This window comes from Calypte anna, chromosome 24 (genome assembly GCF_003957555.1).
Source record: "Calypte anna isolate BGI_N300 chromosome 24, bCalAnn1_v1.p, whole genome shotgun sequence".
Classification (NCBI taxonomy): Eukaryota; Metazoa; Chordata; class Aves; order Apodiformes; family Trochilidae; genus Calypte; species Calypte anna.
The window spans coordinates 4,178,796-4,197,744 of NC_044269.1; the positions used below are offsets into that span (position 1 = coordinate 4,178,796).

Below are 18,949 nucleotides of genomic sequence, written 5' to 3' on the forward strand. Positions count from 1 at the left end.
AGTTGTTTGGAACAATACTAAAGCAGTCTATGGATCTGGGGGCAGCTAGAAAAACAATAATCCTGAGGACTATTAATTTAGAGGCAATTATTAATAACCCTCTGTTCCTTCTCTCCCCTGCCACTTCTTTTTATGGTTTATGTGATACTTGAATCGTAGGATGTGCTGAACTTGTCCACAGAATTCCTAAATAAGAGTGATCTCAACAAAACTAAACATCCAGCAGTGAACTTTAAGTGGTTACTCTTCTGGAGTCCCCAGAACATGGAAACCGAGACCCTTCCTCTATCCCATAGGCAAATACAGACATGTCAATGACATTATTTCAGGGAAAGAACTCACTTAATACAAAGGATCTATTTCTCTGCTGATTTGAATGCCCTTACCTTGATAATTCTATCACCTGTTTGCACTCCAGCCCGCATGGCTGCTCCATCTAGAGAGGGAAGAAACCAGTAAGTTCCAGTTTCAACAGAACCAATCACTGCAAAAATGGCTCAAGCACTTGTGTAGTTCCACACAGATACTTCCCACACTCAAACTTCCTCTGGTTTCGTCAGATTGAAACCTCCGAGTGTCCAGACCAGTGCAGTTTTGTTCTCATTTTGCAGTGGATCCATCCAAGCCCCAATTCCACCACATTTCAAGAAGTCATTTTATACTAACACTCAGATGCAAGAGATCAGCTAAGACACTAAGGAAGCAATTCCCTGCATCCTGACAGTGCAGTGTCCTTGCACATCCATCTCCCAACCATCCCACCCGTGAAGAAGGCATTGAAGAGTTTTCTGCTCCACATCATGAACGTGTTTGGCTTTGATTCAAAGGAAAAAACAACCTTTAGGCTGCTAAAGGTTTAGGCTGCTCTCTGGCCAGCACCTTTAGGAGGTCTGCTTACCTTCTTTGACAGACTGGACGAAGACAGGGTTGTCCCCACTGACTGTCAGCCCAAACCCGTTTTCATCCCGTTGGATAACAACACAGCGTTGAACAAGACCTGCAGAAGAAAGGTGGGGAAAGGGCAGAAGAAAGGGAAGGAGAGAAATACAAAGAAGACACAAGCTAGGCATGAGTCCAAAACCTTATCCTCCCAGATAATCACAGAGCACTGAAAGAAACTGCTACGATACAAGTGAGGGGAAAATATGAGAGACAGGAAGAGGGCATCAGTCCAGAAACAGAGAGGAATGTCAATACAGGTCAAGCTTATTGCTTCAGTTACACAAAACAGAGATGGACAACAGCAGAGATGCAGACAGCTCTGACACATGAGCCACATCTTGAGGTAAAAGCAGCTTTTCAAGAGCAGCAGCTATGTACACAGCCAACAAGGACCATTTCCCCTCTGTCTGTATTAATAGCTCTTCAAAGTACAGCAGAGGGTTGTCGTGTTCCAGCACACCATCAAAACCACCAAACAACTTTCAAAATCTCCTCTGAAAAATAAGTCACAAATCTCTCAGACAAATCTGATAGCCCAGCCAGCAGGTTGGACTAAAACAGATCTCCCTATATAAAATGTTCTCCTCATTCTCAGCCAAAATCTCATCTTGGGGCACCTTTTGTTCCAGATGAGAATATTGCACAAAACCACAAGAGAAGCAGAACAGAAGTACAAGCCACACCTATTACACCAAACAAGACTTCTGAAATTGAGACTGCTGCCCACTGAGCTGCAGAACTACAAGGCAAAAATCCCAGGAGCAGGGACTTTTCATCCTCCCTTAGCTTGCTCTGTGACATCAAAGGCAACTTGTTTAGTATAATGTGAACAGAAATACTGTTGCAGAGACAAATGTACTTAGTAGGTGTAGTATTTTCAGAGGGTGATGAGCTGATGTTCACCTGAACACAAAATAAGGGAAAAACAGAAGAAAGCAACAATCCCAGAATACTCCTTGCAGAGTACCTCCCCAAGAGCATCTGCAAAAAGCTTAACACAGTGGAGCCCCTCTCTCAAAAAGTGACTTTAGGAACTCTGCAAAATGTTTCTGGGATGTGCTTTTATTTACACAGCAGAAACTACTAGCTACTAAATATCATCCTAATTTCTAACAGCTTGCTTTGCTGCTTCATCTCTAAAGCCACAACAGGCAAAACGTATCTTGAAAAAGAACTGAACTTCTAAACAATAAGACATCAAAATTGCAGCAGTTTCATTTAGTATAGAGGGAGCAAAGGTAATTGTGAAGATGCTGTCCCTGCAAGACTGTATTTTCTGGGATAATTTTTAAAGAATGAACTGCAACAGAGTGTGGAGTCATCTCCATGCCTTAAATTACCCCTGCACCACTACAGCTCCTTACACTTGTCTGGAGCAACTTTTAATGGAAATGAGGAGCCTGAAGTGAAAATACTGCCTGTCCAGTTAGCCCTGTTCTCCTTGAGTGTGGCACATAATAAAATGGGTGTGGAAACAGTGGAAAAGGTTGCATTCCAGCACTTTTGCAGGAGTTTGGTGACAGTATCCCATCACAGTGACACCCCTTCTGCTGATAAAGCAGAAGCACATTATGCCCCATCTGCAGCAGAGCTGATGGATGCAAGGGGAAAGCAGACAAAACCCCTGCACCTTTCACTCTCTTTTTATATGGCTAAGTGTAAGAACATTGCTTCCAGTTTGTACCTCCCAGTTTTCTGTATGACCAAGCTTCTTTGAGTCTCACTTCACAAGAATGATGCCCCAGGGTGGGGTGTGGGAAAGGGAACATATACTATTTCATAAAAACAGCTCCTTTTAAACCCTGCTGCCAGGCTTACAAGTTTTATGAGTAAGACACTAACTAATCTTTTGACTCATAAGAACTGTCCTTGTTTAAAGGCACAGTATAGCTCTGTGTACTCACTGCTCTTCCACTGAACTGCCTTCTTCTCCAGAAGTAATAACCCTTAGGATCTGCTGCTCATTCCTCCTTGAATGAACTCACTGCTAAACTTGAGACAGTGCAGTAGGAGATGCAACATCAACTGACCTTACAGAATATAATTAAAAGTTCCAAGAGTAACCAAGTTAAAGTCTTCCTCAACAGAAGCCTCAATTTCACTCAAGACCACCTTTTAATTAGTCTGTAATTGTTTTTTCCCTATATTTGTTCCCTTCAGACAAGAGGCAGACACTTCATACTTCTCTTAACACAATATAAAAGGCTGGAAATGAGGTCTAGATGGGCCAGCTGAGAGATACCATGCTTGGCAGAGATACACAGCAGCTTTATAGTGATTTTAATGAAGTTACCTGAAAGTGTTCTAAAGAACACCTGCAGAACTAGACCTTTGATATAACTAGAGATTAAAAAGAGCAAACTCTAAGTGCTTTTTTACTCTGTTGTGAGGGATAATCAGTAAAGAACCCCTCCAAACCTGTCATTCGCTCACATTTGTTCTTTAAGTAAAACACATTACATTTGAAATCTGCTTAGCAGTGGAATTTTCAGAGCAGAGCAGTGATGTTTTCATAACCCATGTCTTATACCTTGAGCATTTCATTAGAGACTCTGGAATGGACTGAAGGAAAAGCCACAAACCACAGGGAGCCCACTGCCACACAATGTAAAGGTTTCTACAGCTGTTACTGTCACGCCTGGATATCACAAGTACCTGCAGGAAATCTTACATGAAATTACTGCCCACACCAACCTCACTGACTTTAGGTAAAGTCTATGCAGTTAAGGCAACACTGAAGAGCTCATGTTAGCAAGTGGCAATCAGCTTTTCACTCAGCTTTTTGGTGTTCCTATTCTTAGCCTCCTCTGGATGGAAATTATGAGTCCTCAATTTGGAAATATCTTGCCATGATACTTCACTTTTTTTCCAGCTGAAGCTTAGTAAAGAATACAAAGTCAACTATCACTGATAGCACTCAGAGTCAAATAATTAATAATAATCTTGCTCCCATAGTCACTTTTTCACATGACAGTCTCTTCGTGGCATGAAATGGAGACATCAGTGTAACTATGCTTTAAATACACAAAACCAGGCTACATGGTCATATCTTGAGTGAATTAATTAAATTCTGCTGAGAAAAATAAATCCTTTTTCATCCTCATCCATATTACAATTCCCCAAACTCACTGGTAGAGCCTCAAGCCACGAGTACAGTAAAGCAGCTGTGTGCTGCAGTTAAAGAGGTTTAAGATTAAAAATGAAAGCAGTTAGAAATTACCAGGCTCAGGAAAAAAAAAAAAAAAAAAAAGCATTGCAAGAAAAACAAAGAGGATCAGTTCTTCAGTGGGTGGCACTATTCCCTCTGTGACATGGTGGCTCAGGTCTCCAGAAGTTTGCCTGCTGGATAACAGGGGAGGAGAAAGTCCAGACTTCTCAAGGTCATGGACACACTGGGGTGAAAATGATTGTCTCAGTTTTGCCAGATACACTTTGATTGTCCAAGAGCTGCTCTAGTAAAGAGATCATTTATCTCCTTCTCTTCCCTGAAGATTTGAAAGTTACTGAATGAAACAGAAATAAAATGTATTTCCCTAGCAGTGCACCCAAACAAAGAGAGCAGGGGTTCATTCTAAAAAGCAAAACAAAATAAAACTGACTGACTAGAGAGAATGGAGACATCAACTCCAGCTCCCATCACACAATGCAGCTTTTCCTCTGATCAAAATGTGTGGGACATGGAATGGGAGGAGACTTGTGATCTGTGACCTCCCTGGAGGCATAAGGCCACAAGAGGAAAAATGCCATTTAATGCAGTGATTTGAAATGAATCAGTCAATAAACAAAAAAACCCCAAAACCTCCTTGAGTTGGGGCTTTAAGAATGTCCAAATGTTTCAGTTCATTTAGGAAGCTATATTTCTCTAGAATATTTTCAGAAACCCTGTTCCACAAAATAAACAAAACTATTAGCTTTTCATTCTGAAAAAATGAAGTGAATTCTGTCATTAGTTTGACATTTCATTTAGTTGTACTTATTCCTATGGTCTTCCTACCAAATGCCAAACTAGCAGCATTCTTCAGATTCTTCCATTAACCTGGTATCAAGAGCTTGGATGTAAAGTTTGAGCAGACTGTAAAGGTTGAGATACTTTAAGAAATTGTGGTCAAATTGCTCCTGAATTAAGAATTTCAAGAGCTAAGAACAAACACAGACACAAAAGCCACACCTCCTCTTCCTCCTGTCATTCAAGACCTTTCTATTATTCACTTTCCAGTGGCTGGCCAAAGGCAGGACCAGGTAACATCCAGCCACCAGTGAGAAAAATACCAGTCCAGCATTTCTCCTTGTAGGGTTTTTTAATAGTTTGGTCCTTTTTACAGCAAATAGCAGACTTCTCTACAGATATCACCCAATCTGGGCAAAGCAGAGTACAGAGACAAAAGGCAGGGCAAGGTCCAGTACAGCAAAGGCTGCTGGAAAGGAAGGATGAGTGGAAACTGCTCCCAAAGATACTGGACATGGACAGAGCATCTGCAGGAAGCTTTGGGGGAAGCAAAGGCTTGTGTTAGGAAGTCATGTTTCTTTCTGCCATACGTGAAAAACCAGGACACTGAGCAGACTGAGGGAGAAGTATAAACACAGATACATTCCATCAAGCATACCAAACGTTTCCTGTAATTACCCTACAATAGTCTGACACCACCTCCAGTATATTATGGGTAAGCAGCATTAGGTAAAAACTAATGCAGGTTCAAGACATGAGGATCAAGTCAACCTGGCTGTGCTGACACTAACCAGCCTCTACCTGGAGAGGGGTCAAGGCTTCCCTACAAACTCAGAAGCATCATCCCAAAATACATCTGCTTTGCAAGCAGGTTGTTTCCCTGTCTATTGTCTCAGGGCACAGGAGGAAAAAACATAAGCTGAAGCAAGACATGTCTCCAGTACTCTTAAAACCTCTTTCTGAGGAGCAGTCTCACCCTGGTGTGAGGTTTATTATGCTGTTATATTTTTCAAAATTATTTACAGGCATCTTTTTCCACTTGTTTGAAACATTAAAAGGAGCTGACACGAGAACCCCTACAAATAATGCAAAATTAGGAATTGCTGGCTCTTCCAGATTAACCTCCACAGTTGGAGCTACACAAACTTCTCTACGACCACAAAAACTCTCCTGGAGTCCAGCAGGAGCTGTGTCCTCATACCATGCCAAAACCACTCAGCATCTCCAAAAAAGGCAGCAGCACCACCAAGTTTTCCCAACTAACAACAGGCAACAAACAGGAGAAACCCAGGTGACAGCCTGTGCTTGCCAGGTACTGGTTAGCTTCCAGCCACTACAAAAGCTACAAGCTGCTAACACTGAAGCAACATTTAAACCCCGTTTCCCACTCCCTGCTGCAGAGCCAACCATGCAGATCATGTCAAGGATAAAAGCCTGGGGTGCACAGATAAAAAGCATGGAGCAGACTGCAAAGGTGCAAGGCTGCAGCAGCTGCTGGAGCTTACCATACGTCTCGGATCTACTCTCCTCCGAGCTAGACTTTGTCTTCTTGGAGGAGCTATCTGCACGAGAGCAGGAGAAAAGGAGAGAGAGATATAGAAAATATGGAGACCAAACATGAGAAAAAAAAAAACAACAAAACTTCATGAAAAACACAGACTGGTTTATTTGGTTAAATCGTGCAAAACACAAATAAGATGGGAACAAAACATAGGTGAAACACTTGGAGTAAGGGGGGAAATCGTATGAGCGTGAAGACACAGGTAACACCACAAAGAATCTACTACAGACTCAAACACACAATAAAAGAAGTTCTCTGCAATGAACTACAGAAAATACTCTGGATAAAAAAACAGTCCAAAGCATGGAAACTCTTTATAAATTTTATCTCCAGAGTAAGCAATCAAATAACACATATTAGTTCATCATTCTGAATTCATCCCTTAAAAAGAAAGGGATTTTATGGAGTTCATCTATCAAACCACAAACATTGTAAAAGTGGTGCCAGCTAACAGGTCTCAAAATTGGAATAACTGTCATCAAATTAAGAAGATTCCTGAAGTTTGCTTCTGAAGAAAACAAATTCCTTCTAAAAAATACATTCATAAACCTGAGACCTCCTCCCTAGCCTCTCCCAAGCCAAAATAATTTTATGTTGCCTGTTCCCAAGAAAAAGAAGATAAGCACTAACTCAGGTTTTCTCCCTTAAAGGACTTTAAATTTTTAACAGAAATTCAAAGCCCATTTTAATTTATATTGTGCACATTAGGAAGGAGTCATGCAGCCAGTGGCAGCAAGCACAAATGAACAGGATGATTTATAAACATCAGCTTCAAATGTAAAAACACATTCTACAAGTTCTACCACCTTTATATTCAACTCTCCTCTCTTCCACAACCCCAGGGGAAAGACTGGACTAAACAGCAGAATGCAGAGACATGAAAAATGCACACTGCAAAGGGCTCAGACATGAGTTAGTGTTTGAGAAAGAATTAAGAATCCCTGCATGCATCCTAATTTCCGAGACAGCACTGGACAAGCTTCCCAAGTTGACTCAGATTTAACCTTTGGAAAGGTTACAAAATAGGATATCATAGCATTTAAAAATAGATGTAACTCTTAGAGAGTATCATGTTGGAAAGGACAAATTCACTTTTCAAGTGACAGAGACTGATCAAAAATCCCCTAAGGCTCTGAAAAACAAACAAATAAAAACCCCAACAAGGAACACCAGCCCTAGCTGAGCCTATATTATCTCCAGTTTCACACTTGGACTAAAACTCAAAGAACTACTCAACTAATGACAGTATTTGCCTGCTGAAATTTCAGATTGACTTTTCTGATAGAGAAAGTATTTAAAATTATTCACTGCTACCAGTAACCTCACTTTATTCTTGCACAGTTAAACAGCTGCTTTTTGGATGAGGATGTTCAAAAGCAAACCCAGATTCATTTCAGCCCTCACGTGCATCCAAGAGGCAGAACAACAAAAACCCTGAAAACCACATTTGTTTACCCATTACCCAGCACTTCCCAAACACAGGTTTTCACCTGTGAAGCTTTAGGGACTTTACCTGTGGGATCAAAGTCGTGGGTGCTACTGCAGCGTTCAACCTTCTGTTTCTTGTCAGCTGGAGACTCTCTGCTCAGAATGCTGCCATGTCTGTGTCAAACCAAAGCAGAGGATCCTGACTACCAGAACACAGAAGCATGGCCTCACTGGGGAGGTTCTTGAAAATAACCTTAGCTGGTTCTGTTTGCTAACGAGGAATTTAGATGAAAAAGTCAGCATTAAGTTCAACTGAAAAATTTATACCCAGACTGAAAAATGATCTCCCTCAGAATCTTTGGGAGTGGATCCAAGGTTCTAGAAACAGCCTTGCTAACCTTCAAAATTAGTAACAGCAAGTGCATTCTCTTCATCACTCAACACCAGGTTACATTTTAAAAGCAAACTAAATTTAAGCTACATAAAACTGAAAAAAACCTCCCGAAATCTTAACTCTTACCTCCTCTCCCAATAAAACCTTCTGCTCCCCCCTCCAAGCAAAGGGAATGTCTCTCCCTCATATGCCAGCACAGTGTCACTTTCCCCTGACCATCTCAAATCTCAGGTAAGATGACCCAGCAGTGTACGTAAGAGAAATGCAAATGGTAACAGTATGCCAGGCACTTTATGTACACCACCAACTATATTTTTGGCTCCTTGTTCCAAATGGGATATTCATTTCCTCACAGGTATTGCTATCTGTGCTTGTACATTAATTTTTCTCTTTTTAAAGGCATTCCTCCTTCATAAAGGCTGAATCATAATTTGCAGTGCAGATAGAACAGGCAAACTTCAGTAACTCACCTTGTAGGTTTTTTGAGAGGAAACCTGAAAAGAAGAAAGAGCATAAGTTTAATGAACTTGTTTTTTCTCAACATTGTTTGATATTTAATGCTTAAATACAGTTACTTTACACTTCTGTAATATTGTCACAAGAAAACAGTTCTACTCCAACCAGTTATCAGGCCATTTACAGTTGATTCAACTAGATGAAGAATAATTATCAATACTTAAGGGTTTCAAAGAGAACTAAGAACACAACTAAGATCTGTGCTCTTAAATCCAGCATCTAGCAGATCTTTCTCAGCAGAATATAGTAGCTAATGGATCATCTTCCTGTCACAACATCTAGTTCCATCCAGTAAAAAATTATATAGCTTAATTTTTCTGTCCTGCTGGTACCTAATGAAGGTCCAAACTCTCACTGAAAAATCTCCTGCAGTCGAGACATCCCAGTTCTCTCTCTCCTATGTGGATTCTGTGGTCTCTAGTAATTCAGGAGCAGAAAAACGACAGAGCCAAGCTGCTACCCAGCTTGAGGCACCTACTTCTACTTTCACAAAGCAGAACTAGTTTTCTCTCAGGAAATATTCTATTTTAGAGGTCTATAAAGTTGAGCAAAACCTTTCCACTTACTATACATAAACTGCTGACGTTAATGATTTAGGAAGAGAACCCAAAAGTTTTTTGCACAGAAAACAGCACTGACATCATCAGGAATTTCTTCTGTGCTTTGATGAGAATGGTGAGCACACAAGTTCCTCTTAGTGAGGGCCAAAACCCCACAGCTTCCCAGCCTGAGGCTGTAACTGCTCCCCCAGCTCTGGGCACATCACAGGGATGCAGGGTCAGGACCCACAAGGAGCTGGTTAGCTCCAGGGAATCCCACCACAGGGATGCTGACACCGAGGGGGAGAGATGCCCCAGGGTGGCAAGAACCCAGATCTCAGCCCCTCCTTGGGCTCCATCCCTCCCAAGTCCATGGCCAGGTTTCTGCAGAGCAGGGCTGAGGCCAGGAAGCTTTGGAGCCCCTTGGCCTCCCGCCAGCTTCCTGCTTTTCTTTCTTCTCCAAAGCAGGGAGGGAGGGAGGGAGGTGGTGGGGAAGCAGGGCAGGCAGCAGGTCATGGTCACAGCAAAGCCTCTTGGGCACAGGAATCACGTTCACTAAAAGGGGGGAGAATCTCCAGGCCCTCTCCTGAAGTGGCTTTCCTTCCGAGGTATTCCCTAAAAGCAGGGGAGTGGGAAGGGAGCTTTGTCCAGCCAAGCTGCAGGTGCCAAGTTGCTCCCCAGAAAAACCTCTCCTTCCCAGTCCTAAAATCATTCCAGGCCACCAAGTTAGGAAATCACAGAAATCAGAGATGGAAGAGTCAGCTGAGCTAAGGCCACAACAGTGATTTAACATCCTCACTAGCCAGAACATGGGGAGCACTCTATAGAAATTCCTCCTCTTCTCCCAGTTTCCCACCTTAACAGAACCATAAATTCTTTCAGGTTGGAAAAGAACCTTGGGATCATCAAGCCCAACCATCATCCCTACTCTACAAAGGTCTCCCCTAAGCCACATCCCCCAACACCACATCTAAAGGACCCCTGAACACATCCAGAGGTGGTGGAGTCACCCTGGGCTGCCCATTCCTGTTTCTGTGGAAAAAACCAGAATAAAACAAAAAAAAACCCCACTTCTTGATCTGCTGAAAACATTCTCCAGCTCCCAAACACTTTGCCACTGGTATACTACAGGAGAACACAGAGTGCCAGGGGATAAATAGAGTATAATCAAAGAAAAAAAATGAATTTACCCAACAATTTGTATTTTGGTGCAACTTCACTTAGAAACGGTGTCAAGTTTGAAAATCCCCTCGCTGTTAAAAGCACCCAGCACTTTATATAACAAATAAAATGTATTTTACCTGCTTTTATAAACAGCATGGAAGCTGAAGGCACAGCAGGGTGTGGTTAACAGCTGGAGACTTCATTCCAAATCTAGCTGGCAAGCTTAGGCTACAGGACAAAAACCCTGTAGACATTTTGTCTGATAACTGATGCACATCAGCACATTTTCAAACAAGTTGTTCCACTCTCCCAAATACCAGGAACAATTAAAAGCCATTTTGTTTTTAAAATAGTGGGTCAAATAATGTTAAGTCGTTTCAAATGCATCAAATTACTGAAAGGATGGCTTATTAGTCATGCTGCATTAGGAAAATCTATTTACTGTAAAGTCAAGTGTGAAAAACACACCTACAGCTCTGTGGATTCAAAATTAGACTTCTCCAAGCTAGCTCACACATGCATGCACCATCCAGCACTGGATCAGTGCCTAAGAAATACCTTGAAGCCAAGACAGAAAAGATAGTTTTAAGACCCAATGTGTCAAAACAGAGCAGAGCAAGGAAGGATTCCCAGCTTTCAACAGTACAAAGCATTCCATTCTAGCCTGGGAGGTTGAAAATATAGCTGACCATAAATAGCACAGCATTCAGATAACCATGTTGGGGTTTTTTTCCTCCCATACTAAAATATTACCAGAATTCAAGTATCTGCTATCTTGAAAACTGATCAAAGACAAAAATATTTAGATTCAGACAAGGGCCTCAACCTTGGAAATATTTATTCATGTGCCTAACTTTAGTTTCATTTACTTCAGGACTACTCACATGCCTGAAATTAAGCTTGTGTGTTTGCACGATGCAAGTATAAATTACTACAACTTGTGCTGGGATGAGTAAGAAATATTGTGAAACCCATACAAAAGAGAACAGCCAAAAACTGCTTGCTTGACAGAACTAAATCTCTAATTAGGAGATGAACAGTTGCAATAGAAGCTTCTTCATTGCTTTGCTAGTTTCATTTAAATAAGGTGTTGCTTGCTGCAGACAAACCCTCTTATTTGCAGAGGGGGACAGAATTCTGCAGAATTTCAAATCTGAAAGAAAAGTGGCAAAAAAACCTGACCACCCAAACCTGAGGAGAGATGAGAAATACTAGAGGTTCACTCATTCATCTTTTTCACACGTTTAGAAAGAGAAAAGCCAAAGGTTAACTCACAGGTCAATCTACCTCTCCCCAGTAAAAACCCCAAACTAGGTCTGTTTAAAATGACATCATCCTACTTCAGGAGGTTTTCACCAAGTAATTAGTCAATGGGAAGCCTTTAGCCAGCACCACCTCCATGGATCCTGGTGAAAAAAACAGTTGTTGAACAGGCAGCTCCACTTCTGGAAAGCTGAGCTGGACTGTGCTCTCCCCTCTTCTTCACACATACCCAAACAGATCCTAAAACTGAAAGAACTCTTCTTTGTCACAGCTAAAAATCACTGAAGAGTTTCATGACTATTTCTAGTGCATACAACTCCTCCAGCACCTATTAAGCTTCATTTTCAACACCCTGATTGGACCTGGCTCTGACAGCAACCAGAAAAAAGCTCCATTTTCTGGCTAAATCTAGTAGGTGTGAATGCCCTGGAAGTACAGCAAGCATGGATGTCTTCGATGCCATCCTGCAGATAATTCCCAGGATTTCACCAGGCAGGAAGACACAAAAGACAGTCTGTTTGCTTTCCCAGTTTGCAGATGCACATATCCACCCTAGCAGTTTTTTGAAGGGCTTAAAAGCCCTGAGAAAGGTATTATGGAAGAGTGCTGACATGACCTGAACAAAAGCAGTACCAGTGTGACCTTAATATAGAGCTAAAGGCAGTCTTCTGTCACAACAAAAAGGGGTAGACATGTTCTGTATGGGACAGCCAGTGAGTAAAAGGAACTGATGAGATAGCAAATGACAGGGGGATAGAGAGAAACACAGATGCAGCAAGTGGGCTGCTATTAGCAAGGAAGAAAAAACGCAGACAGAAGTCTGCATTTCACTGTTCTGCCCACAAAGTACAGCTGCAACCACATCAGCTATTCTGTGGACAAAACTGATTCAACACATCAAGTCTATTTACCTTAGCATTAACCCACTTAAAGAGCAGTTTTATGCACTGTCATCTTCTCCCCATTTCAAAGTACCTCAGCTCGGGAAACCACTGAGTTTTCTTCCTCAAAGAAACCCCCACTGGGTGCTGCTGACACCCGACTGTAACCCAAGGTGCAGAGAAAACAGGGAGGCTGAGAAAGGGACCCAAATGGCAGGGATTCCTGGGAGCTGTCAGAGCCTAGGGACAGATCTTCCCCACTTGCAGCAAGTGCACAAGGAGGCAAAACCAAGCTAGGCAAGAAATGTTTCCATGTTATTTTTGTAGGAGCCCAACCACAGCTGAAGCAATGACTCATGGAAGAATCGCTCGTGGCATTATTGGCTTTAGATTCCTGACAGCTCTGTGAGCAGGGCTGCTCCCTGCCTTTGGAGAAGGAACATAGAAGTTCAGTGGAGTGACTGGAGAGCCCACACAGCTCCTGCCTTCTGGGTTGACTCCACACAGTTGTCCACCTTCTGAACATTCCCAGCAACTTCAGTGCTGGATCTGCAAATACATTTTATAGCCACCAGCAGCCACTTCATGCTGAGGTTCTTCCCTTGGCACCATTTTGCTGTAAAATTTTCTGATGGGAAGGGTTTCTATTTCTCTCTGAACAAGAACATTTGGAAAGAGCAGAAGAAAGGCATCTCTAGAGAAGTTTCATCCACAGTTCAGTCATTCAGTCCCAGCCCAAGCAAGTGCCTCAGCTATTTTCCATGACACAAGCACTTGGATTTTTCCAAGAGCTGATGTCAGGGCTTTTCATGGAGAAAGAACTGCATTTACAGGGCAGGCAAGGAAGGAGGGCTTCCCCAGCAGCTATTCTCAATGTGGCCTTTGTGCTGCTCTGCTGCTGAAGCCAGGACCCTGCAAGAACTTTCAGTCCCCGCAGAAACTCCACAAAGGGGAGGGGACAGAGACATTTTCAGCAGCCAGTACTGTTCTGTCACTCCTAATGGACTTCCAAGGCTCAGAAGCATCAGCTTTCCATCTACAGGGCCTGAAGTTACAGCCTTTTAAGACAAGGCCATTTATTGTTTAGTATCTCTACAATGGGGTAGAAGCAAACCAACTAGAACTAGGGAGGGGAAGCAATGGAGAAGGAGAACGTAAATAAACCAAGTTGCTCATGTTTCCCTAATGTTGCTTTTAGATTCAACCTAAAAGCAAGGATTGAACATTAGGGATGTGGTTTGCCCACAGAATGTAGTTTAGAGCAAGAAGAAAGTGATGAAGAACAGAAGCTGCCAGATCACACCTGATTTCCTACTGCCTTCCCCAACCTGAATGATTGCAGGTTACAAACTTGGTCAGTTTCCACCTCTGGGAAAGAAAGATTGACACTTTAAATATGGAATAAACGAACTTAATTACACACCACAAATCCTAAAAAAGGCCAATTACTTCTTCTAAAAAGACCTCCAGAAAGTGTTGTCATAACACAAAAAAATTAAGCAAAACCCCAGTGAACTACAAAGGAGAAATGTCCACAATGTGTTTGTTTGCTGCAAGCATTTTTTGTGTGACCCACTTAAGAGAACTGACCAGGTACAGGAAAAAGGTCAAGCCTTGTGATTACAGAAATTATGACACGGTTTCCTTGCTTATTTATTTTTAAGCAGGCTATAAACAAATACTCCCAGGCAGAGAGAGCTCAAGCTTCCACAAAGCAAGGAAAAGCAGCTGAAATATGCACAGTTTGAGCATAACAGAGGAGCCTCCAAAACAGCCCTTTTCTCTACATTTTCCTCTCATTGGCAACCTGGGGTTTAGCACTTTGAGGAGGGGGAAAAAAAGGTGCAGAACATGTGTGTTTTGAGCCTTTTCATTTCTGAAAATCATTCTTAATCCCTTTGCCCACAGCCTGCTCCCCTATGCAAGAATCTCTGAAAGAATCAAAGAAAGCAACAAGGTTTTCTTGTGCAGACAGGGCGTGGCAGTCCAAATGAACCTGCCTCCCTAAACTGGAGCTAATTATGGGGAAATGAAATGTTTGCTTTGCTTGCCAATAATTGCAATCCAGAACTGGCTCAATGGCAGCAGCCCTGCTCCCCGCCTCCCCACCACCACCCCTCCTACACGGCGTCTGGAAAAGCTTTCTAGTCAGATGCACACACCAAAAAAAAAAAAAAAAAAATCAAAGCAAGAGACAAAGGAAGCAAAACGCTTTGCCAGATGATTTTATTTCCCTAAACCAACCATAGAAACCTAAAGGCAGCAACTGCTGGGGGTTTGCTTTCACCTGATGCACGCAGGAGGGTTCCGAGATGACTCGTGGTGCCCCTGCGTGGCAAGTTCTTCCATTTCATTAGGCACCCAGCCCAGTTCCTTCTTAATGCCATACCTGGCTTGTGGTTGTTATGAACCAGCAAAGAGATTGGGGTGGAAACAGTTCTTAAAAACAGCAAAAGAGAGCAATTAGAAAAGGAGGAGGGAAAAAAACCAAACCCAACACACCGAACGTAACACAACTGGAAATGTAGCTTTGAGAAGAGCTTTCCACTCACTCCCAGTATCCAGCTCGAAGTTTTGCAAATGTATGTACAAGGTTCAAAGCCACATCTGAATATTTGGCCCAGAGATCACATTTCTGGGGAGTGAGTACAGTTGGCTGGCACAGGAACACCACACCTCTACAGCTTGGAACCAAAAAAATGGAGCTCGGGTGCAAGAACAAACCCACATTAAGACATATTTACTGGTCCTCCAACGTGTTGCTTGCTCAAAACATCTTTTGAAAGACAAGACTAAGTTGCTTTTCTGCTCCTCAGAATTATGCATTTAAGACTGATTTAATGTCTCACTGGTGATTTACCTCGATCCAGACACTGCTACAATTTGAAAGCACTATCAGATGTACAGATCCCAGCAGCACTTTCACTGAGGGATTTATATATTCCAAAAGTACTCTCAGTTTGTCTGACACACTATATAATGCAAAAATTCATTTGTTACTCCTCTGCTAAATAAGGTCAGCATCACTACTTAGCTCCAAGAAAGGCACTTTGTTTTAATTTAAATTTTCTTTCACTTTAACTTGCATTAACCATTAACAAGTGTTTACTGGTCTACAAGTGTAACACCACCACTTCAAACCTAAAACCTGCCTGTTCATCAGAAAGAGGGATTTACCAGCAGACAATCAACCAAAAAAAAAAAAAAAAGCACTCTCAGCCCTGTATTTCCTTCTCCCACCCAGCCATGAACCTTTGGTCAAACTCCACCCCTTCTGCATGGGATGTGCAGACAACATCCACCCTTGCAACCTTTGCAAAGCTGCTAAATATTTGCCAGCTGCAATAAAATAATTCCCAGCTACTGTGCCTTAAACTACCCAGGGGCAAAGTGCTCCCAGTAGCCTAATTGCCACAAAGAAAAATGGGATATCCACACCATTTCATAAAGGAAAGCAGTAGCACAGAGAGGACCAAGAAATGATTACCACATTGTTGCTTAACCTACTGCAAACACCAAGGGCAACAGAAACCTAAGCAATTTGATACTTAATATATTAAAAATATATAAAATTATACAAATAATTGAACTTTTGACCTTCCTTGCTTCCAGGCCTCCCAACAGAGGTTCCATCCCAGCATTAACTCATGTTTTAAAAGTATCCACGGAGAAATTCTCCATCATACACCTGAGTTTGTTAGGATTTACAAAAAAAAGAAAGTATGATCTAAACTGAACTTTAAAGAGAATAGCAATGCTACATACTAAAGCTTTCTTACTTATTTACCTGGCCTAAGAAAAATATAAAGACTTCTGTGATACACAAACCTCTTATTTTTCCCCTGAAATGCAGGCTGCACCTATAAAACCCGTGACCCAGAATACAGTGCATGAGGAGTAAAAGAAATTTACACAAGCATTTGTGGCATGCTTTGCTCCTTCATATTTCATCTTCCCCTTCATCTAAATTACAGGATAAATCCAGAAAGACCAACTGTAAAGGGCTGGAGCAGAACCCAGGATTAAGATTCACAGCAACAGCAAGCCCTGCTTCTTCTACTCTAAAATGGAAGAAAAAAACAGTAGCAAAGCCATGGCACTTGTAAAATGGCTCAAGATCCTGAGAACAGCATGTGAGTCAAACACAGTGCTATTAATAGGCCTCTGAATGTGTTTGTATCAGTATTTTACTCTTAGGTCTCTTAAAATAAATAAAAATACAAAAAGAAAAATAAATAACAATGAAAAAATATTCACTCAGGAAACCTCCCAGCTGGTAAGAGGCAACGGCAGCAAAATCCCCAAGACAGGTGGCAGAGGTAGAGATAACCAAGCTATCAGAAATATCAATACCACTTTTAAGTTGTTTCCCCACCCCCAGCAGCCACACCATTTCTGCTCAGGATTTCTGAGAATTACCTCTTCCTTTTAGAGCCACTTCCAGTGGCATCTCCTCACAAAGAGAAGTAACCACATTACAGCATATCCACTCAAAAATAAAACCCCCAAAAATACTTTTACATAAATGCAAAAGTCAGATTCCCCCAGCAGTGATCTCATAACCTCCAATCCTCGTAACCAGACATTAGCAGAAACTATCAAGCATTGAGATACTGCTGCAGTGTGCTTAATTTTAGAACACTACATCAGAAAAAAGAAAAATAAAAATTATCAGTAAAAACTGTAGTCAGGAAAAAATAAACAAACCATCCCAAACATTCCAAGATGGTTTCTTGAACACCAAACAGCTACTTTAACACCAACATGCATAAAATATCAGCTTATCAGAAATCACATTCATTTAGACTGAAAAACCTGGGGAGAAGGTGCTGCTGACAGCCTGGGATGGAATTCAGCACTGAGAAATGGGAAGCAGGTAGTTCTGTCAGCATCTCCATCCAAGACATCTTTCCTAGCTCTCAAAACCTTTGTTCTTCAGCTAAGACACTGAGGTACAGATTTTTACACTGAGCACATTTAATTGGCTATTTCCACTAGATACAAAATCTCCAAATCTACAAAAGAGTAACTCAGGTTCACATAGAAGCCATTGAAAGAGGAAAAAAAATATATAAACATCTAAAGGAGAAAAAACCTCTCCCCTCCCACCCTTTTTCCAGCAGATATTACAGGAAAAATCCTCTCTCTCTGCTCTGCATTCAAGGCAGCTATTTTTCTCATCTTTCAGTATTCCTATATCACAGAAAAGGAACAAAGGCTCTCAGATATTACCTGTTTCACAAGACCAAGTCAGCTGAACAGGGAGATCCCAAAGGCCCATTTCCAGGGGGTGTGCACTGAGACCAAATCCTCTACCAGGAGCACAAGCTACTCCTCTTGGATGCTTTCTGCCTTTTTTTATGCTTATGAGATCCTTGACAGGCATCTGCCTGACTGTTTCACTGACCACTTGAGGGGAAGGAAGAAACTCCACCTCTTCTCTCCCACCTCCTCCCAGCCACCATCAGCTGTGGCCCAAAGCTGCACTGCCAATGGACACATCCAGAACAGCATCCTCCTACAGAGACAGAATGCTACAAGAGAGAGCTGGGATGTTAAAACTGATCCTTTCTAGCTCTCCCGAGGGACAGAACAATACATATGTGTTGTGTCTATTTATACCCAATCCTTTAGAAATGGATGTTCTGCATGTATTTATGTATCTGCCTATAGATGGATACACACACGTCATTAAATCAGATCACTGATCAAAGAAACAGCACAGGAAGCACATGAACAAAAGCTTGGCATAGTGCAGTGAGATTTTTTTTTTTTTTTCCTTCAGTCCACTTTCAGCTTTTTTCCAGGGTCAAACACTATGCAATGAAATACATTTTATTTTCAGGCATTTGGAAAACACCCGAGCACCACGGTACCTGCAAAGCACAGAGCCTCAGAGAAACAGAGCTTCTGGGTTGGTTTAGAAGAGAGGAGGACAGGAAAGAGGATGAAATCCTGCCTCTTTTTGTCACCCAGAGAAAGAAACTGAGAGGTCAAACCAGGGGGGCAATGAGCTTACTGCTCTTAGAGCTTCTGTGCCTGGTCGAGCCCTCGGGAAGAAGGATTGGAGGGTGAAGGGGCTGTTTTCTTTTTCTGCCCCAATAACCTAATTCAGTTTGTGAGCACTGCTAGCAGGATAGAAATTTCTTCACGCTACACTGTCTGTTTGTGTTTGATTAATGTAAATCTTCCCAGGGCTCTAAGGGTGCCCCAGGCACTGGGATGCCTGGCTCTCCATTAACAAGCATCCAAGCTGCCACATAGAGCAGGAGGAGAGAGAAAGCAAGATGTCTATTCCATCCTTTGCCATAAAAC

At 42.0% G+C, this 18,949-nt stretch overlaps 1 protein-coding gene across 3 annotated transcripts in view; it reads right to left on the reverse strand.

Moving 5' to 3' along the window:
- The window catches only part of ARHGEF12 (Rho guanine nucleotide exchange factor 12), a 70,825-nt gene that overhangs the window by 32,844 nt on the left and 19,032 nt on the right, over window positions 1-18,949 (reverse strand). For 2 of the 3 annotated variants that reach the window (XM_030464728.1, XM_030464727.1), the window contains exons 3-7: window positions 8,742-8,765; window positions 7,963-8,051; window positions 6,394-6,450; window positions 899-997; window positions 387-436 (exon numbers count right to left, since the gene is read on the reverse strand). In XM_030464728.1, the coding sequence (XP_030320588.1) occupies window positions 387-436; window positions 899-997; window positions 6,394-6,450; window positions 7,963-8,051; window positions 8,742-8,765 (319 nt within the window). Of the gene's footprint in view, window positions 1-386; window positions 437-898; window positions 998-6,393; window positions 6,451-7,962; window positions 8,052-8,397; window positions 8,477-8,741; window positions 8,766-18,949 lie in introns of those variants that run through there. The other variant, XM_030464729.1, reaches the window with a different exon arrangement.